At 45.4% G+C, this 22,582-nt stretch overlaps 2 protein-coding genes across 3 annotated transcripts in view; one reads left to right on the plus strand and one right to left on the minus strand.

Moving 5' to 3' along the window:
* NCKAP1L (NCK associated protein 1 like) overlaps positions 1-22,582 on the plus strand; it is a 374,626-nt gene that overhangs the window by 51,792 nt on the left and 300,252 nt on the right. The window lies entirely within an intron of this gene.
* LOC137544045 (protein D7-like) overlaps positions 2,542-22,582 on the minus strand; it is a 63,156-nt gene continuing 43,115 nt past the window's right edge. For both annotated transcript variants that reach the window (XM_068265112.1, XM_068265111.1), the window contains exons 5-9: positions 20,298-20,382; positions 10,576-11,300; positions 6,043-6,097; positions 5,880-5,926; positions 2,542-2,707 (exon numbers count right to left, since the gene is read on the minus strand). In XM_068265112.1, coding sequence (XP_068121213.1) covers positions 5,881-5,926; positions 6,043-6,097; positions 10,576-11,300; positions 20,298-20,382 — 911 coding nt within the window. In that variant the 3' untranslated portion in view covers positions 2,542-2,707; position 5,880. The remainder of the gene's footprint in view (positions 2,708-5,879; positions 5,927-6,042; positions 6,098-10,575; positions 11,301-20,297; positions 20,383-22,582) is intronic.

The following is a 22,582-nucleotide window of genomic DNA, read 5'->3' on the forward strand; positions in this document are numbered from 1 at the left end:
GATGCTGGAGAAAAAGCACTGCTGTAGAAGACTTCAATCACTATAAACAAACTATGCAGGAGCTCAGGGATGCCCTCACTTCTGCTAAGCAGTCTTATTTCTCTTCGCTCATTTCCTCACAGTCTCACAACCCAAAACAATTATTCAACACCTTTAACGCCCTACTTCGTCCCCCACCTCCTCCCCCTACCACATGTCTGTCAGCCGACAACTTTGCATCATACTTTACAAGCAAGATTGATGCAATACGTAATAGCTTTAATGCGCAACCATTTTTACCAGCACAGCCGTCACCTATAAATTCCTTCTGTCCGCCTGCACCCTCACCCACCACTAACTGCCTCCCCCCGCTCCACAAGACCAGTCTCCCACTCTAACATCTTTCACCACACTAACTGATCAGTGTCTTTCCTCACTAATCTCCAAAGCGCATCTCACTACCTGTGCCCTGGACCCCATTCCCTCTCATCTAATCCCCCAGCTTTCCTCCTCCTTTAATCCCGCTCTAACAACTCTATTCAACCTTTCTATCTCCACTGGCACTTTTCCTTCCTTATTCAAACAAGCTATCACCACACCACTAATCAAAAAACCCTCTTGATCCAACTTCTCTATCCAACTACCGTCCTGTCTCGCTCCTCCCCTTTGCTTCTAAACTGCTGGAACGTCACATCCATTCAGAATTGTCTGCCTTTCTCTCTACCAACTCCTTACTTGACCCCTTTCAATCTGGATTCCGCACACACCATTCCACTGAAACTGCCCTCACGAAAGTTGCTAATGACCTACTGGTAGCTAAATCCAAAGGCCAGTTCTCCATTCTAATACTCCTTGACCTTTCCTCTGCCTTTGACACGGTTGATCATGCTCTGCTTCTGCAGACACTCATCTTTAGGAATCAAGGGACAAGCACATTCCTGGATCTCCTCTTATCTCTCTGGACGCTCTTACACTGTCTCCTTCTCTAACACCAAGTCCTCTCCACACCCACTGTCTGTTGGTGTACCTCAAGGCTCTGTTCTTGGGCCACTTCTTTTCTCAATCTACACCCGTGGCCTGGGACAACTAATTAACTCTTTTGGCTTCCAGTATCACCTATGCGGATGACACCCAAATCTATCTCTCAGCTCCTGACCTGTCCTCACTACTATCCAGAGTCCCCGACTGTCTACGTGCCGTTTCTGGATTCATGTCCTCCCGCTTCCTCAAACTCAACATGACTAAAACGGAAATTGTGATTTTTCCACCATTGCTATCTACACCCCCACCAATTGCAACAATAACGGTAGACAACACCCCAATAACCTCAACCACTAAGGCCCGCTACTTGGGGGTTATACTTGACTCAGCTCTCCTTTAAACCTCACATTGCCTCATTAACCACCACCTGCTATTTCCAGCTCAAAAATATATTCCGTATCCGTCCCTTCCTCACACAAGAGGCCACCAAAATGCTTGTTCATGCCTTAATCATCTCCCGCCTAGACTACTGCAACACCCTGCTCTGTGGCCTACCAAAAAACAGGCTAGCTCCTCTCCAATCTCTTCTAAATGCAGCGGCCCGCCTCATTCACCTTTCCACACGCTCTTCTGATGCAGCCCCACTGTGCCATTCTCTCCACTGGTTACCCATTACCCAGAGGATCCAGTTCAAACTCCTGACTCTAACATACAAAGCCCTCCACGAGTTGTCTCCTTTATACATCTCCTCACTAATCTCAAGATATTGTCCCTCCCGCAACCTTCGCTCCTCCCAAGAAATTCTCCTGGCCTCTAAGCTGATCACCTCCTCTCATGCTCGCATCCAGGACTTTACACGAGCATCAGCCCTTATCTGGAACTCTTCCACAGCCTGTACGTCATGCTCCAAACCTGGACATCTTCAAACGCACTCTTAAAAACACACCTTTTCAGACAAGCTTATAACATTCTATAGCCCTTTATTTACTTATTTGTCACAATGTAATCAGAGGCAAAGAATCACTGCCTCATCCATCCTCGACCCCCTTACCTAGTGTGTCCCCCACTACCCATTAGATTGTAAGCTCGCAAGGGCAGGGTCATCCTAATGTTTACTGTTTTTGTAACAATATTTGTGCTGCTTGGAACTCTGCTGTATATTTGTTAGTTGTATCTATGTTCCCCTTGTCTTATTGTGCTTTGTAAAGCGCTGCGGAATATGTTGGCGCTATATAAATAGAAAAATAATAATAAAAATGTTGCAATTTTCTAACAGATTTACAGTCGGCTCAATTTCCACCATATGTACCTAGCATTAGGTGCCATCTTAAAGTGGAACCAAGATGGGAGGGGTTAAACAAAGACGCACACCTTCGTTTTTTAAAAAAAAATGTATTTTAGTTAATTACCATTTTAATTAAAAACAAGGCAATTGATAAAAAAAAATTACATATTTTGTTTACATACTGCTGGAATTAAAAATACCTAAAAATACATCTTGGGCCACATTATAGTAAGAAATTCATGTGAGAATCAGAAGGTTACACAAGTCAGTCAATTCCCCCCCCCCCCCCCCCCCCTCTTCATTTTTTGTTCCATTTTTTTCAAATTTTAAGTCTTGTTTGTCCACAATGACATTTCTTCTATAAATGGCTATACAAACTATTTTTTTTTCTTGCCAAGTAGCAGCTTTACTGTGTTTTCTGCTTTGATCCACAGTCTTGTGGTAATATCTTTTGGGAATAGCCTAGGATAAAGGGAAGCAGAGTCATAAAATGCAACCAGAGAAAACCAGAGAAGTTCAGTGACTAGAGTGCAATAACTCATGACAGGAAACAGCTTGGCTAATAAAAAAGTTAATGGGATTGGTGCACACCAAAGCGGTTCGTTTTTTCCACAAACGTAAACTCGGGACTGCAGCATTTAGTTTTTGGAGGAGTTTCTTCCTCAATGTTAAAAGTATAGCAGAGTAACCAAGCAGCTCAGGGTGACCCAAACTACTAGGAATGTATAGGGGGATAAAAGGGACCAAAAAGCCCTCCTACTAAAAAAAAAAAAAAAAGCAAAGCTTGGTGTAATTGCCTTCTAAAAGTATACTTTAAAAGTCTAGGAAAGTGGAAAACTGCTCTGAAAACTGCTAGATGAGAGCGGTTTTCCAGGCGTTACAGAAGCTGTTTAGTAACAGCTTTACTGTGAAAATATGACATCTGCTACACAAAAACTCCAAAAACACTAGGCATGTTTAGAAAATCTCTGAACATGCCTAGAATCGCTCTGAAATCTGCTTCAAAAACCTCTAGCGTTTTTCAGATCTGCTAGAAGTTTTTGGTGTGCACTGGCCCAAAGGCTTGTTTCCACCATGGGTGATACGCAGTTTCTCTGCATGCAAATTCTGATGGGGACTGCAACCTATTGAAGTTTAGGTCAATAGATGGCTTCTGAATTTTGCATGAGGGAAAGTCAGTTGCACATCTTTTCCAATAAAGAGCCTCTCATCTTGGTGCGCACACGCACTACTAAATGCAATGACGTGTCCAGACCCCCCGCTGGGCGGTCTTTAGCCGACAGTATGCGTGTGTACGCACTGTCGGCGGACTGATGCGGATCGTTCAGAAACAGCCTTATCAGTCCGCCGCCAGCGCATACCCGCACTACTGTCAGCTGAACGTCCACCCAGCAGGAGGGTCTGGCAGACCAGTCGTTGCTGGCAGTAGTGCGCGTTTATGCACCTTTAGTGTGCAAGGTTTCTGGATACAAAAATGTAGCCCTTAGTGTCTTAGATCTGTTCATACAATGTCTTGCAGCAATGAGCCATTACATACAATTGGCACACATCTGCTTGGCAATGGAACCTTAAGGGACCATGAGCACTGATTTAAAGATGAAATTGGGACTTACTGGGGCTTCCTTCAGCCCACTGTAGGCTGCAATGTCCCCTGGCATCCTCCTGGCTCCTCTCCCAGTCAGCAGATCTGTTATTAGAAGTCAGGGCAGCTTCTTGCTTTGACTATAGGCGTAATCACACCAGCTGGCTACATTTCATGCTGGCGCGAGTCCTTTGCAGTTCGACTACTGAATTGTGCATGCACAGGACTTGTACATATTCACACTGGCCAGCACGAGTCCTGCGCAATATATTAGAGAATCGCACAGGACTCACGCCAGTGTGATGTGTAACCAGATGGCGTGATGATGGATATAGTCAAAGCAGGAAGCAGCCCTAACAAACTTCAGGCTGAAGTTGTTTAATCGATCCACCAGCTGGAACTGGGAGATGAGCCATGAGGATGCTGGGGACCTTGTGGTGGAGGAAGCCCCAATTTTTTTGAACTAGTGCTCAGGGTCCCTTTAAAATTGTACCCGAGACATCTAAAGATTTTATACTTACCCGGGGCTTACTCTAGCCCCTTGAGCACAGCTAAGTCCCTTGCTGTCCTTCCGAGTACCTCCATTCTCCTGATAGCAGTCCCAGTAATCTGGCTCTGTCAGTCTGCATGCACAGCCCCTCTGCCATGCACAGAAGAGCCCAACTGGCATGGCTGAGCCAGATTACTGGGACTGCTAGCAGGAGAATAGAGGCACTCAGCAGTGCTTATGGGGCTAGAGGCAGCCCCAGGCAAGTATCAAATCTTTCTATAGATGTCTTGGTACACTTTAAGCAGTACAGAGCATATAGTGTAAACCCATGCCTGAGGACAGTTAGGGCTGGTGCATACCAAAAATGCCAGTGCTTTGAAAAGTGCTTGGCTAATTTGAATGGGATGGATCACACCAGATTGATGGTATTTTCTCCCAAACATGGGTCCTGCAGCATTTGAGGTGATTCAGCCTCAGCATAGGAAAGTGGGGGGGAAAAAAAAAAAAGACACTCTGAAAAGCGCTAGAACAGAGTGATCTTTCAAGTGTTACTGCTGTACTGTAACCAAAAGCAAGTGTTGCGCCAAAAATGGCTAGGTACATGCCTAGAAAAATAAAATACTCAAGTGCTGAGCATCTTATGCTAGTGCTTTTTGGTGTGCACTGTCCCAAAGTCTAACCAACTGCATGTTTACCTAGAGTTAGATAAGCGATTGAAGCTGTAAAGATTGGGCGATTTATAAAAAAAAAAAAAAAAAGTCAGGTCCTTCTATCAGATGGTATAATTCTGTTCCGATTTGGCTAAACTATGTGCTGGAAGCTTCAGATGTTGCATGGGTAGGGAGGTTCTTGGAAACTATCCTAATGGCCCATACTCACAGGCTACAATTGTGCGGGTGCCACGTGTTGCGGCGACAGGTCGCCCGTGAGTATGGGCCGTTGAATGGGCGCGCACCCCGAACTGTCGCCCGTCGCTGATGTCGCCAGGCGATTGAAATGTTCAGTCGCCGCCGCAGCTGTCGCTAGTCCGCGTGAGTTGGTGACAGCTTCCGTTGCGCCGCTGGTCCCTCTTTCGCGTGTGTACGCGGAGGGACCTGGCGGGGAGCTGTCGCCCACACGCTCATGTGTGCTGGCGACAGGCCACTTTTGCAGCCCGTGAGTATGGGCCATAAGACTCCTTTCACAATATGGGTCTCAATGGATGCATCACAAAAACGATAGTCCTAAGGGACTAAGCCATTGATTGTGGTCCCTCAGGGTAATGCACAGCATGCAGCGCTTTTACAATAAAATGCTGTATGGTTGCACCACAACTTTGGCTCCTTTGTTAAACTTATTCCAATTTGCAGTGTAAACCTTGTAAAGATGTTCGGTTTCTAGAAACCAGTTTTGCACTTAAGTCTAAAGAGATCTGAGCTTCTGTGTTAAGGCATGGGGAGGCACAACATATGAGTGGCAGGTGTTGCACTTGCCTATAGCATTGCCTGCTAAAATGTAGTGTGAACGTTTGCTAGAGTAATCTGTAAGCATGTTTCTCATGTGTAGGAATTCTCAGTACTCACTTTAACGGCCAGTCTGGTTAGGCTGTCCATTCCCAGAATTATGGTTTCTGAGGGAGGGAAGAAAAAAAATAAAAATATAAAGTCTATAGTAATGATTTTAGTTAGCCAAGCAAATTCTACATTCTATACATTAACAGATCAAGAAAACTGCAGTCTCACTTACCGTCGTGGTTTGCGCTTTGACACAGTTTCCCACTGATTAGCAGTATTACCTCCATCTAACAAGATTTGGAACAAAAAAAAAAAAAAAAAAAAAAAAAAAAAAAAAAAAGTTATTGCAGGAAGAAACTAACTCCCTTCAAACCTAGCTTGTGTGAGGACTGCAATAGCCCACATCTAAAGCCTTGTACTCCAGAGAAGACTCATCCAAGAGTTGAACAGTCTCAGATTCTAGGTTGCACAGCTGCCCTGTGATTAGCAAGCCATCACTGGATTACTTGCAGGGAGGCATTTCTTTGTTCCAGCACTGCATGATGAGTCTCTCATTTCCAATTGAGAACATGCTGCTCAGCTATAGAAGGCATGCACAGATTTGCAAAAATTCATGCTGAAAGATTGAAAGTTTGTAGTGTGTAGGGATTTGAGCAGATACCTCAATTATCTGAGAAGGATCTGTTGGCTATATTGACCAGTGTATGGCAGCCTTTAAGAGCATTAGAAGCAGATTATAATTTTGTTGTGGTAATACTTCTACCACCAATTACTGAATCAGAGAGCTAAAGTGTTTTGAGTCCTATGAGAGAAGAGCACTACAGAAATAGTAGTATTAAGATGGTTTGAGAAACAAGTTTGCGTTCTTAAAAACAAAAGGCCATTGCAATAATTCAGATTGGAGTGAGCATGTCTCCCACAATGCATCACTGCTGAATATGCAAATCATCTTTTGTCCCTGTAAGCTAAAAAACCTTCAAGAACTGCAACAATGTGTCAGCTTGTTAAAGAGCCACAATACAACATGCATACAGACTGTTTCAGATTAGTACACTCTGCATGGCTTGTATTAATGTGGATCTAAGTAGGACATGACGAGTACCCAGCAAGCTCATGGCAAACCAGAACTCAGTGATACATCATTAGGAGACATATGCACATGCCAATCTGAATTATCGCAAATACCTTCTGTTTTATGAAGGCAAGCTTGTGTCATTTGTAGCCCCTTACACTCCTAGGAGTTCTGGTTCACCATGAGCTTGCTGGGTAGTCCCATCTATGGGAGTTTCAAGTCCAATTCACCTAGATTTAGCTTTATGTCAAGAGTAGGCCAGACTGTTAAGTCCTTGTATAGCGCCTACATGTTATGTAGCGCTGTACAGCATATATTGGCCTTAACTGACCCTCAGAGAAGTTCACAACCTAATCCCTACCATAGACTTAGGTCTAAGTAAGACTAGTGTACTTATCAGTCTAGGGCAGATTTAGGGGAAGCCAATTAACTGTTCTGTATGTTTTGGGATGTGAGAGGAAAACCCAAGCAGACATGGGGAGAATATTCAAACTCCTTGCAGACGTTGACCTGGCTGGGATATGAACTGGGGACCCAGTGTTGCAAGACAAGCGCTAACCACTACGCTGCTGGCCAACACACACACACACACACACACACACACACACACAATGTACCAACACATTTTAGCTAGTCCCAGCAACTCAAAAATCTCATTTCAACCCAGACTAACTGCATCCATTCTGCTTTCAGCCAACTCTTAAAACTAGGAATTTGTGATGCCTCTGTGCCAGGCAAAGTCTCAGCTGTGTGAGCATAAGCAGGGTCTTATCTGTAATAAGACCCAAAAACCTCAAAACTATTTGTAGGTTTGTTTTTTCAATTACATCCAGTGGATCTGTAGGTGTGGCTAGCTTACAGGGACAATGGATAATTTGCATATTTCAGCAACACTGGTATATCTCAGAGCTCACTTCCAACCTGAATTACAAATACGTCCAGTTTTAAGAAAGGGCCAAGCTTGTAGAAAAAACATAACAGGGAGACCAGAAGCCTGATCTGATGCAATACCGTCATAACTTGGTAACTTGGATTCTATGCTTGATAAAGCAGGGATGCTCCCTGGGAAACACGTTGCAATAAAGTTCTTAAACAGCCTTTGCATATCATTATGGCCAATACTGCCTTGCTAGCTGTTTATTGCCTACTACACAGCCAGGGAATCAGGCTCATACCAGCTGAGTGCAGAAAAAGTGTACACATCCACCGTAGCGCGTTCCAAATAACCTCTGGAATCCTTACTGGATCACCATCCAAGACTGAGGATATCCGTGCAAGCCAGGTCCCTGGCAGAAGAGGGACACAAGCGTGACAGCTGGCAAACCTATATAGGTTTCTCCAGCCTCAACAACCAGGGTATTCCAAGACCTGAAAGCCCAGTTGGTTCATAGAGCTCATAAAGAGGGATCATGCACTCATTGCTCCCAGAACACAACTTGCATGAATGGGCTCTATATACCTGATGAAGTGGGTGTGTTAGCCTGTGAAATGTGTTGTAGTGACCTCAATACACGTTTGACCTTACTACGGCTATTGGTCTTTTGGAGGCACTTTTACTGACCTGAGGAAGCGGCACAGGCTGTGAAATGTGTTGTCAAGTGTGGATTACTAAGCCAAAGAAGTTTACTACAATTGACTGAGAATTTCTACTTTTTAAGGTAGGAGGGGGGATTATAAAATCAATCTATAATCGCTGTATGCTAACCAGACTACCTATGCGGGCCTCCAAACCACTGTTCTAAGAAAGCAAACTTGTTTCAACAGCATGACATGCACTGGTTTAAAAAAATATGCTTTTGATGTAGCATACAGTATGTAGCCATCTTGTAAGCATACAGGATTCAGTCTGACAAAGGCTCAAAAGCCAAACGCTTACTCATTTTAAGTGGAATTATCCGGATTCAAAAATTTTGCAATGACATTTTGTGCCACAGTCCTGCATAGAATACATTTACGCAACTAAGTTATTGGAACTCCTGTGAGGCCTGGGACCTACTAGAAGTAATTTTATAAGCATTTGATTTGAAAAGCTCTTGCATATGTAATGCTATCGGTGCAATTTAAAAATTCCCATAGCATTGCATTAGCAAGAGTTTTCCTAATTACAGGCACTTAGAAAAGGCTGCTAGCGAATCCCAGTACATACACACAAAAGTCAACCTCATCTGAAAATCTTGTACATACAATGGTCCCAGATCACTGCTCCACATGCAATCCACCTAGCAACCACCAACTCTTGTACATTCTGCTGTCCCCCTGCATAGCAGAGTGCATCAACCATACAGCTGACTATCTGTTCAGCCTAGCCAAGCAATGTTACTTGAGAGATCAGTTCCAAAATCAAAGGCAAATATGCACCTGCCTATTTAAGTAGGTTGAAACCACCACTTTACAGCAAAGGGCCAAGATAAGCATTTGAGGGAAAATGAATTTTAAGATATGGAGTATTGGTGTAATTTTCTTTTATTAACATATGTCTATTGAAGGCAATGGACAGATAAGTGACCAAATCCGTTCTAGGAGAGGTTGACTCAGCTTGTGCATCTTGTAGACCATTTATGATACTAAACCTGGAAGTTCTGTTTGCTCCATTACTTCATTTAAACAACCACCCCCTCCCTTGCAACCCCAGGAAACTCCATATGGCAGTTTTGCCCTGTATCTGACAGTCTATGGTTGAGTAGCTAAAGACCTAAGTAATCTGTTCCACTTCCCTCCTAGAAGCAACCAAGGGATGCTGGCAGGACCCTCTCCAGTTTAGAGTAGATATGTAAAATGAGACTGACATCTTAAAGTCTTTAAAGTCACACCATGTACAGTAACAAAACAGAACTAGAGCTCATTGAGATGGTAGTTTCAGGCTACTTTCGCATAGTGTATCATGGTATGCCCGTTCACCACTCTGTGGCCGTAAGTCTCAATAAGACTGGCCACACTACCCAAAGTGTGAAGTGGAAGTAGATGAGACACTGCAAGCCAGTGTGTTACCAAGCAGTACTGCATTGCAGTCTATGACTCTGCAACACTTTAGATTGTGATGCAGAGCATGTGTGCCAATTGGGAAAAAAAAAAACAAAAAAAAAAAAACTTCCCGTCAGGTAGAAGGTCACTGTTTGGGGTAGTTATGCATATTGCCCTGTCAGTGCTCTCTGCCAGTGAGCGATATGCAAGGGGACAGGCGATTGTCCTGCCTCAGGACATTCACGTGTAAAACTAGCCATAGAGGGATACAGCTGACAAATTTGGTATAAGCGTTTCCCTACAAATTATCCAGTTATATTTGCTTTTGTGCATAACTATGTTTAGATTGCAAGTTCCCAGAGTATGTGCACTGAAAGCTGCAACTTTTGCATACCGGTAGTTGCTTTATTCATATTACAAAGTATTCAGCGTTAACAAGTCTGCACTTCTCAGCTGAGACTGCTAGTGGTGTTTATGTTTCAGCTACAGCTACTATTGTTTTAACTTCAAGTCAGTCAACTGCACTAAGCTTCCTACTGAAGTAGTGCTTTGTTTTACTGTTTGACTTCTACCAGTGTTTTTTCCCTGGTAGTACTTTTGCTATAGATTTTTAGATCAGAGAATCAGCATCTCGATTATCTGATGCCAGGCCAGTTTGGCGTAGGCTGACAAATACATAACCATTTTACATGCATTTCTTGGCCCATTTACATACTTTACATATTTACATACCATAGTTGAGATTCCGGTTGGCAACTCCTGGATTCCACATGCCCTGGTTGGTATTACTATTGCCAGGTCCTGGATTCATCCTTGTCCCTTGATTCATCCTCGTGCCAGTGTATTGTGTAGGGGCATTACCATTGCCAGGTCCTGGATTCATCCTCATGCCAGTGTATTGTGTAGGGGCATTACCATTGCCAGGTCCTGGATTCATCCTCATGCCAGTGTATTGTGTAGGGGCATTACCATTGCCAGGTCCTGGATTAATCCTCGTGCCAGTGTATTGTGTAGGGGCATTACCATTGCCAGGTCCTGGATTCATCCTCGTCCCAGTGTATTGTGTAGGGGCATTACCATTGCCAGGTCCTGGATTCATCCTCATGCCAGTGTATTGTGTAGGGGCATTACCATTGCCAGGTCCTGGATTCATCCTCGTCCCAGTGTATTGTGTAGGGGCATTACCATTGCCAGGTCCTGGATTCATCCTCATGCCAGTGTATTGTGTAGGGGCATTACCATTGCCAGGTCCTGGATTCATCCTCGTCCCAGTGAATTGTGTAGGGGCATTACCATTGCCAGGTCCTGGATTCATCCTCGTCCCAGTGTATTGTGTAGGGGCATTACCATTGCCAGGTCCTGGATTCATCCTCGTCCCAGTGTATTGTGTAGGGGCATTACCATTGCCAGGTCCTGGATTCATCCTCGTCCCAGTGTATTGTGCACTGACTGAAGGGCTTAAGAAATAAAAGTTTAGTCAAGAGGAGGCAAGAAAATCTGGAGACTACACAGGATATAGAAGCAGGGGGGGGGGGGGGGGGGGTTACACCAGTGACAGTTTCGGGTTTAAACAATGGCAGTTTAAGGAGGGGTGCAGCAACCACCAATGGGACTCCACAAAGTTACCATTGGGATCCCCCCTGGGATCCAAACCCCCGTGTGTGACTGGAGAGACCCTCCAAAAACAAAACTCCCCTTTGACTGAAGTAATGACTAGCATCTTGTCTTGGGCCACATTGTCTTGATCCTTTAAAGGATACCTGAAGTGATGTGTGACATGATAGGCATGGGTATGTACAGTGCCAAGCACACTACCAACTATGCCGTGTTCTTTTCCTTCCTCTGCCTGAAAGAAATATCTGGTATGTAAGTGGCTGACTCAGTCATGAAGTGACTACAGTGTGACCCTCACTGATAAGAAATTCCAACTAAAGAAATTCCAACTATAAAACCCTTCCCTAGCAGGGAATGGCTTCTGAGAGCAGGAAAGAGATAAGCCAATAGGTCATAGATTTTATCTCTGACATACTTCAATGAAGGTCATTGAGCAAAAAAACAGTTAAAATTAAAGGAGATTTAACACAATAAAAGTGGAGTTTCATGACAATTGTATCCTTCTACCAATTGAGTATTTTTGCTTTGGTTGTCCTTTAAGGAAGCAGCACTGGGGCAGGTAAATATTGAACTGCTACTTCGCAGAAGGGGAGGAGCAGGCCCTCCATGTCTGCTATAATTATACCACTTGGTTTGGGACCGTTTAAATCTTACAGTTTGGCCCACAGCTTAGACTAGGTTTTGGTTAGTCTTGACACCCCTGGTGTCATAACTAGCTGGGCAGACCAGTAAGGCTCGATAACGCCCTCCCCAGCTGTAGATTTGAACTCCTTGCATCTAAGTAGTTCTGAAATTGCCGAAAAAGCTGCAGCTGGGGACAGTGCTGCAATCATGAGCTGCACTCAGGAATGTTCTATACCAGTGATGGCTAACCTTGGCACTCCAGCTGTGACAAAACTACAATTCCCATCATGCTTCTGCCTCCCTGAGTTATGCTTAGAGCTGTCAGAGTATTGCAACGCCTCATGGGACTTGTAGTTCCACCACAGCTGGAGTGCCAAGGTTAGCGATCACTGTTCTATGCTATGCAGAGCCTTTACTACTTCAGGTTTGCTTTAACTCAATGACACGAGTTAGGCTAGTCCACCTCTGGGCCTGCTACCAACTGCTAAAATAGCACACAAGCCAGCATCTTTATTTCTTTCCTAGGATAAGCTTTTGTGGAAGATGAATACTAGCTCTTTTCACATCAGGAAACGCATGCAGGAGCTAATCTCCCGCATTTGTTGAATGGCTTGCAGTGTGTTGGGATGTTGCAGTGCAATGCTGATTAGCAGCGGCGGTTATAATGCGCCCGACGTGAAAATGCTGGCTCCAAACGATTAAAAGTTCCAGGGTGGGTTAGAACTGCAACGCACCAAACAGGATCTGATTTGAAAGGTAAAATGAAAGTCCATGGACTTTACCTTGGTTAATTTAAAGTATTGACTTTGCATCAAAATGCAGGAAATGGGCTCTGGTTTTAAAGAGCCAGAGTCGAATGATAAGATGGGCTACGCTAATAGGTGTCAGATCAAAGTGTATTCTACCTAGTGTAACCAGTAAGAAAAAATTCATTTTATTCTTGTAAAAGTATGCCAAATCTTCTAGGCTGTTTACATGCATTAAGGATTATAATGATCCACAAAAATGGTTCAAGGTGAGTGATCCCATTCACTTAAGAGTTAAGCCCCATATACACACTCAACAGCAGTCTTTTATGCAGCACAACTAAAATTGTTGAAACCACCAAATAAGTTTGCCATTGTTCAAACCACTGATAAGACGTCAATCCAACTATTGGATTGACGTCCTATCAGTTTGATTAGCAAACCCTTTTTGGTTGTTCAACAAAAGTAGTTTGATAATTGTGCTGCATAAAAGACTGCTTTTGAGCATGTGTATGGGACTAGAGATGGCCCGAACGGTTTGCCGGCGAACTTCCGTGGAGAACCGTAAACTTTTCTGGAAGTTAGATTCGCCCCCATAGTGCATCAAGGTCGATTTTGACCCTCTACATCACAATCAGCAGGCACATTGTAGCCAATCAGGCTACACCCTCCTGGAACCCCCCCCCCCCCCCTTATAAAAAGCAGGCAGCATCAGGCTTGTCACTCGTGTGCCTGCAGTAATTAAAGGGAGAGCTGCGCTCAGTTCTGAGCCTGCGCAGTGAAGCCCGGAGGACGTCCGATGACATCAGCACGCCGCCGTGAGGCACATTTTGGAATGCAGAAGCAGCCCGACCTGGCGCGCCACCAGAGACCACCAGGAGTGCCGCCGAGGGCACCTCCTGCCTGCCACGGCAGTGTTCTCCCCAGAGCCTATTACCCGGGCGGAGCGCCCACCAGATCTCTGTTCCCGCCCGGCTGCTGTGATTGGCCGCTGTCTACATCATAAATTCTTTCCTCCGCACGATAGACATGACAGCTTGGAACGCAAGCAGAGACACCATCTCCGCCCTCCTCCTCAGCTTCCTTCCTATCAGCAGCGTGGAAGGGCAGGGAAATCTCGTAGCAGAGAGAGGAACAGGCAGACTGCGGGAATTTTCAGCTGGAGTCCGCACTGAAAAGAATGTGTGGTTTGATTTGTTATATTTTGGTGAGTCGCTCCCGCTGGCTACTACAGTGGACAAAAGCTCTTCTCTTCCTCTTCATCAGAGCAGCATGTACAATGCCCCCTTCCCCAGGTCCTTCAGGTCACAAGAATGCCGGAGACCTCAAAGAAGTGTGGCACATTAACTCAACATGTTTCTTTATTCTGGAGCATTCAGTGAGAGAGCTAAGTGGTTTACAGAGGCTGTAAAAGGCAGCTTTCATTCTGCCTCCTGTGTCTCTGCACTTTATCACAAGCTGACACTTGGTTTGCTAGCTATTAACCCCAAATTGTTCAGTTCAGTTCCATCACTGTGATATCTAGCTTTCAGTATGGGCAATGGCAAAAAGTTTAGTTCAGCATTTTACATCAAGTTTAGCCTTTTTTTTTTGTCTCAGCAGTTAGTTATTTAGGTTGAGAAAGACATCCATCCATTGAGTTCAGACAGAATACTTGTATGTTCACAAATCACTGTGCTGTACAGAACAACTGAAGTGAAAGGTATAAGGAGGCTACCATCTTTATTTACCTGACAGCCTCGCTGAGCCTCTGCCTATAATACTTTTAGCCATAGCCCCTGAACAAGCATGCAGCAGATCAGGTGTTTGACATTGTTGTCAGATCTGACAAGATTAGCTGCATGCCTGTTTGTCTGATTGAGACACTACTGCAGCCAAGTAGATCAGCAGGGCTGCCATGCAATGTGTATTGTTTAAAAGGAAATAAATATGGCAGCCTCCATATTCTTCTCACTTCAGTTCCCCTTTAAACTAGCATGGCTTTTGCAAAGTCTTCGCTGGAGTTCTCACCACTCATGTCGCATGCCCGTGTGATCAGCTTTAAGTCAGCACTCCTCTGCAACTAGTGTCTGTGCAGCAGCAGGAGTAACATACATTGCATGCAGGGATGGTGAATGGTGTCAGGTCATATATGTGATGATGGGGCTATGGCACTAAGGCCCCATTCACACAGGTGCTTTTCAGGGAATCCTTAGAGCTTTGCTGAACGCCAGCGAACAGAGAATCGCTATGACAAAGTTGCCCTATGGTGGCATTCACACTACAGTTGCGATTTGTATGAAAATCACAAATGCACTGCATACAGCATTTTGTGAGCATTCACAATGTGATTTTTGTTTCTTGAACAAGTTATCGTCCCACCCAGTAGCACTCAGTGTGATGCTGACCTCTCCCCAGCCAGTGTGACCCTCACTCTCCTTTCAGCGTTTGCTTACTTTCTGGCCCAGCAGCACCCTGCGTAACCTTACTTCCCCACCCGGCTACTTTTTCATGCCACCCGGCTGGAAAATATTTCTGGGGAGAACACTGCACGGGCTGGAGGAAGCCCCAGGTAAATGGATGCAGATTTTTTTTTTTTTGATTTTTGTTTTTTTAAATAGTCCCTGAATCTTCCCTTTTTAAACAAAAAAAAACAAAAAAAAAAAAAAAACAAACAAACAACAACAACAACCCCTCAACAGCTCTTGAGAGCCAATCTTGTTCTTGTGATCTATTTGTGTGACCCACTTGCACTATATACAGCCCTGTCAGTCAGTTGCAGCTGGCCTTTGGCCCCTTGGTGGTATAGCTACTACTGTGCAAGGTGCACATTGTAATACCCATCACTGCATATACCTACCTGTTGTGTTCAGTGCACCTACCTACGTGAGCACACGCACTGATATACCACTGTGCATACCTGTTCCCTGCACATTGTATTAGTCAAGTCAGTGCATACCTTTCACTTCATCCCCCCCAATATGGACAAAACAGGTAGAGGCAGACCCAGAGGAAGGCCACCTGGCAGGTCTGTGCGAGGTCGTGCTGATGTGATTTCGTGTGGCCTTGGACCAGAGTACAGTGCTCAGAAGAAGGCACGTCCCATCAACTCCCAGGATTGTCAGGACATGGTTTACTATATAACACCTCATCTTCTGCAGCCACCAGCACTACAAGTACCACATCCACTACATTTGACAGTTCGCAGGAGTTATTTGGTGGGGAAATCACTGATGCAGCCATTGTTACAACCAGATGAAGGCGCTAAGCAAGTTACACCACCTCATATGTCTGAGTTAGGTGGTGACACTATGGACGTAACGTGTGAGGAGGATGATGATGATGATGATGTACCTGCTTTTGGTGCAGTTATGGAGGTGCCTGAGGCAAGCAAAGCTGGGCAGGACGATTATGACACGGATGCCACGCGTGTTCAATAGAGGAGACGAACAGGGGAAAAGTTCAGAGGGGAGTCAGAGAGGAGTAGGAGACTAGTTCCTGAAAGAAGCAGGGGCCAGGGGAGCTAGTTGTCAGAAACAGTTGGTGGCTGACCTATGGACAGCCAGCCAACATGCCCTTCAATGTCAGCTGCTGATGCCACCATAGTGCCATCACCCCAGGTAGGCTCAGCAGTTGGACATTTTTTAATGTGTGCCTCAAATCAGAGCAATGCCATCTGTTCTCTGCCTCTAAAAATTGAGCTGTGGAAAGGCCAACACCCATGTAGGGACAACTGCCTTACAAAGGCACATGCAGAAAAGGCACAGACTGCAATGGAAGAGCAGCACACAAGAAAAGCCACCCTCTTCCTCCTTCCAGGTGCAGCATCTTCAGCCGCTTTCTCCCTTGCACCTTCACAGACACCCTCCTACACTGCCTCTGACCTTGAGTGGTTCCTGCTCCTCTGCCCACCGCAGCCAGGTGTCTGTGAAGGAAGTCTGAGCGGAAGAAGCCAATTTTTGCCAGTCACCCCCTTGCCCAGCGTCTGACAGCTGGCTTGGCGGAACTGTTAGCTCGCCAGCTGTTACCATACCAGCTGGTGGACAGGTCTTCCATAAATTTGTGGCCATTGGGACACTGCAGTGGAAGATACCAGGCTGCAATTATCTAAAAAAAAAAAAAAAAAAAAAAAAAAAAAAAAAAAAAAAAAAAAAAGATACCCAAACTGTACCGTGAAGTTGAGGCAAGTGGTGTCATCTGGCACACAGCGTTGGGTCAAGGGTCCACCTGACCATGGATGCCTGGTCTGTCAAGCACGGTCAGGTACATAACTTACACAGCCCATTGGGTCAACCTGGCGACCGATGGCAAGGAGTATGTGGCTGTGCAGCAGACCAACTTGACACCTCTTCACTGTCATTCTCCTCGGCTGAGTGGCAGTTCAACTCTTCTGGTGCTGTGATCTCTCCAGCTACAGAGCCCCAGCCCCCCCAGGGCCTACACTGCATGCCAGGTACAACAGTGTCACGCCATCTTAGACAGGTCTTGCCTCAAAGCGGAGAGTCACACTGGACCAGCTCTGCTGGCTGCTCTTAACAAGCAGGTGGATCAGTGGCTGACCCCACACCAGCTGGAGATCGGAAACGTGGTGTGTGACAACGGCAGCAATCCCCTTTCTGCTTTGAATTTGGGAAAGCTGACACATGTACCCTGCATGGCAAATGCTGAATCTAGTCAAAGATTTGTGTCAGAGTACCCAGGCTTAGAGGACATCCTGAAGCAGGCCAGGAAGTTGTGTGGCCATTTCAGGCGGTCTTACATGGCCATGGCATGCTTTGCCGATATTCAGCAGAGCGAAAAAAGTTGCCGGTGAGACACCTGATTTGCGATAGCCCGACTCGCTGGAATTCGACCCTCCTGTTCTCTTGCCTGCTAGAACAGGATAAAGCCATCACCCAGTACCTCTACAACTACAGTAGGACAGTCTGGGGAGATGGGGATGTTCTGGCCCAACTGGACACTCATGCGAAATGCATGCAGGCTCATGCAGACGTTTGAGGAGGTGACCAACCTGGTGAGTTGCAGTGAAGGCGCCATCAGCAACTTGATCCCGTTTGCTTACTTCCTGGAGCGTGCCATGCGTAGAGTGGTGGATCAAGCTGTGGAGGAGCGTGAACAGGAACAGTTATGGGATCAATTCACATCAGAACCAGATGTTTCCTCAACACCTGCGGCAGCAGAGGGGGAGGAGGAAGAGTCATGTGGGAAGAGGAGTCTGGCTTGGATGAGGAAGGTGTTTCTTTGGAGGAGGCGGAAGAACAACCGCAGCAGGCATCGCAGGGGCTTGTGCTGCTCAACATTCCTGCAGTATTTTTGTGGCGGGGAACTTACCCGACATCACTGAGGAAGAGCAAGAGGAGATTGAGAGTACATCTGGATCCAACTTTGTGCAGATGGCATCTTTCATGCCGTCTGGCCTGTTGAGGGGCCCCTGCATAAAAACCTCAAGGGGAATGACAATTACTGGGTGGCCATGCTACTAGACCCCTCGGTATAGGCACAAAGTGGCAGACATGTTTCCAAATCACCAAAAGGCATAAAGGATGCAGCGCTTGCAGAACAAGCTGGCAACTATGCTTTACAATGTGTTTAAAGAGAGTCTGAAGCGAGAACAAAATCTCGCTTCAGAGCTCATAGTTAGCAGGGGCATGTGTGCCCCTGCTAAAACGCTGCTATCCTGCGGCTTAACGGGGGTCCCTTTACCCCCAAATCCCCTCCGTACATCGCGGAATCTTCCGCATTGGGGCAGGGCTAACCGCCGCAGCCCTGCTTCCCGCGTGGCTATTAGATGCGTACCTCCGCCTATCCCCCGCCCCTCTCAGTCTTCCTTCACTGAGAGGGGTGGGGAGAGGCAGTGATGCGCGTCTGATAGATGCGCTGAGAGGCAGGGCTGCAGCTGTTAGCCCTGCCTCCTGGAAGAGCAAAATTTACGACCAATTTGGTCGTTGATTTTGCAGGGGGGGTTTGGGGGTGAAGGGACCCCCGTTTAGCCGCGGGATAGCGGCGTTTTAGCAGGGGCACACGTGCCCCTGCTAACTATGAACTCTGAAGCGAGATTTATTCTCGCTTCAATGTCTCTTTAAGGGTGATGTCACAGCACAACAGAATAAAAGTAACAGCCAGTAATCCTCCCATGTCCATGCAGGCAAGGACAGGATGCTCCAGCGCTCGTGGTGATGTTGGACATAGACATTCTTCAGTCCAGCGCCTCACCTTAGCCCTTCCGGATCCACCCTCCACCAACGCCTGACCGGCAGGTAGCCGATTACCTGGCCTTAAGTGTGGATGTAAACACTGAGCAGCGATGAACCCTTGGACTACTGGGTGCGCAGGCTTTACCTGTGGCCAGAGCTGTCCCAATTTGCCATCCAACTTCTTTCTTGCTCTGCCTCAAGAATCCTGTCAGAAAGGACCTTCAGTGCAGCTGGAGGCATTGTCACTGAGAAGAGAAGTTGCCTAAGTCACCAAAATGTTTTCAGTACCTCACCTTTATCAAAATGAATGAGGCAGCGGCCACTATACTAATTTTTATGGTGCTTGTACATGCCTACCTAATTTTTATGGCTGCACTGCAGCAAAACACAAGGCATGTGCCCATTCCCCTTTGTGATCATTACCTTGCTGCAATGAAGGGGTTTGCGTATCACAATTAAGCAATGACCGACGGCGATAAGTGTCTCAGTGGGCACACCCACGAAAGGTAGTTGGCTTTATTGTGGACAGATCAAATTTGATCAGCTCGACAGTCACTGTACTGTCATTGAGCTACCTCAGCCTGACGACCATATGGGCTTGAAAACAGCCATCGCCTGCACTCTCGCCATAGTGCGCACCAGTCCAGCACAACCAGCTGTTTGCGGTGCGTTACACAGGGAGTGGTGTGTCAGTGTAAAGCAGTACTATTACACTTCCTGATTGATGTATACACATGCAAGATGTTTTAAAGCACTTTAGGCCTGCAATTTAGCATTCAATGTGATTTCTGCCATTAAAATTCTGTTTTGCATCAAATCCAGATTTTTCCCTGGGACTTTTGGCGTCTTATCCCACTCCATGCAAAAACTCAGATGTTAGACCCCTTGAAACATCTTTCCCATCGCTTTTGTGGCCAGCATAAGTGTTTCTAGTTTTCAAAGTTTGCCTCCCCATTGAAGTCTATTGCGGTTTGCATAAGTTTGCGCGAACCGAACTTGTGAAAGTTCGCGCACCAAAAGTTGGAGGTTCAGGCCATCTCTATATAGGACTTAGTCAAGTACAAGTGTGAATCCTGCCCTTCTGAGCAAAAACCCCATGAAAATACCTGCAGCAGGAACAGAAAGCTTACACTGAACCAGGGACCATGACTATAGATTTAAAGTGTCTGAATGTTTCAGAAGTGTGAGTACTATTGAAAGCTGGGCAATAAACTGTACTTGTTACATCCAAGGTTAGATCACACAGAGTGCCACCACCACGTGTACAATTATCCAGAAACTTAAACATATTACATACTTGCAAGAATCCTGCATGTCTGAAGGATCACAAGGTTTTTGGCTCCCAAAACTTCTCAACATGAAAACGGCCCCCCCACAGTCATCTAAGAGAAATATTACAGTGTAAATTAATCCAGTTGAGAATTTCATGCATTTTTAACTGCAAAGAAGTTTTAGATGTAGGGCTGCTAATTCTGACCTTGGGGCACAGGTTTGGTCTGCTGTATTACCACAGGAGGCTGAATTCATAGTGTGTCAGCTGTCCCCTGCACTAAATAGGCACTTGCTAGCACTGGGCATAGCCACATCTGTACTACCAATAAATGCAAGTGTCTTATGCATTCACATGTGTAGCCTCTTCACTACAGTCACTTTGCTCTACAAGTGAAGTGGAGGGCTGGGCTGCAAGCTTTTTCTAGCTAGGAACAGCCACTGACAATAGTTCCTGGGCCATGTGATTGTCAGTCCTTCCATTCACCTCATGTAATATTGGAAGGGGAGCCTGTGCTTTCAAGTGGTTAATCACAAGGGGCTGTTAAACATTTGTGGTGAAAAAAAAAAAAAAAAAAAAAAAAAAAATAGTGGAGGGAAAATACCGCATCTGTATTTTAGACTTCTAGGTGGTCATTCATAAAAAAAGGTTGCCAGCTGCGATAGCAGTGCAGAGATTTCCCGCTGTAGGCTGGCGGTAGCCTTGCGGAAACACAAGCTGGTAGAGTCCCTCCGTGCGCTGCTTGCTCTGCTGCTTGGGAGGTCTGTCCCATTCAGTTACATGGTCTCCACATGCTTATTGCTACATCCGAGGAAACTGTATTTTCCATCCACATACCGCTTCCTCTAATATTTATGAATTGACATGTTACTTTCTCTAGATAAATCTAGAAAAAAAAAAAATCACTGCACAAGGTGGAAATTTATCGCTCTGCTGGGGAATTGTAGCTTCTCATGTGGAAACAGCTTTTATGAATGCACACTTTGCTAAATGGTCGGGAAAGTCAGCTGTTTTGAGCATTGCCGCGTGCAGGAATGCTTTATGAATAGAGGCCATGGAGTTTGAATAAAGCCCAAGATTACTTGTATAGCAATTGACAGCATTTTAAAATCAGTCCATTACCTTAGGTTGAGGACCCTCTAAATATTACAGAAATTGCACCATTGGTCTCTTCAAACAGCAATGGCCTCCTATTCTGTAAGGCTTTGGACAAAAAAAAAAAAAAAAAATAAAAAAAAAAAAATAGGAAATTGTATCTGAAGAACTGGAAACTAATGGTTCATACAGGTAGCAACCTTACATTCAGTTAGAGTTCAAAAATGTCTATTTGGACCATAACCTCCTGTGCAGAGAAATTGTATGACCTAGTCATTTTATTGGGAGTCAAGTAGAACAGTGGTAAAGACTGACATTATGTAAAAGGTTTGATTCCTGATGTTACCTGTAACCTCCAAATATCTATAGTATGAGAGACCAGGAGCCCAATTATGCAGGATCTTAGGATTAGTTGGTATACATGAAAAAAAAAAAGTATAGTTACTCTGAGTTGCATGAACCTGCCATCATTGGTGCCTGCAGGAATATAACCATACCTGCTCAGTGTCCCAGGTCTGTTCAAGCAGATGCTGGTTGGTCACTGCTTGGATAGCAGAGGACTGGGGTCCTTGTGACTAAACCCCAAAGACAGTGGTGTAGCAATAGGGAGTGCACAGGCAGCAACATTGGGGCCCTTGGGACAGAGGGGCCCTGAAGGGTCCACCCTCTATCACAGTATTAGCTCTATTGGTCCAGTGCTTGTAATCACTTCAATAGATTCTTTGAATAGTAGCAATCCTAAACACTGTTACCCATCCCCTTCTTGCACCATATCAATGTATAGAGGGCTTGGGGGGCTCCATATTTAAAAAAAAAAAAAAAAAAAAAAAAACCTGCACTGGGGCCCATAGCTACTTAGCTATGCCACTGCCCAAAGGGCATTTACTATGTCAGTGATCTGCAAACTTGTTTCTCCAGCTGTTAAGGAACTACAAGTCCCACAATGCATTTGCTTTTATGAATCATAACTGGCTGTCAGACTCCTGCAATGCATTGTGGGACTTGTAGTTCCTTAACAGCTGGAGAGCCAAGTTTTCAGATCACTGGACTATGCCAAGAATGCTGGTGAATGCCCCTCTTGACAACACACTACTATTAGGTGAGAAGGAGTGAAAAAAAAAAAAAATTTATTCATTCAAACATTTCAAAGTGTTTTTACTGTAGACACTTGACTGGATGAAGTGGGCTGAAGCCCATGAAGTGTGTTGTCTATTGTG

Source organism: Hyperolius riggenbachi, chromosome 2 (genome assembly GCF_040937935.1).
Source record: "Hyperolius riggenbachi isolate aHypRig1 chromosome 2, aHypRig1.pri, whole genome shotgun sequence".
Lineage (NCBI taxonomy): Eukaryota > Metazoa > Chordata > Amphibia > Anura > Hyperoliidae > Hyperolius > Hyperolius riggenbachi.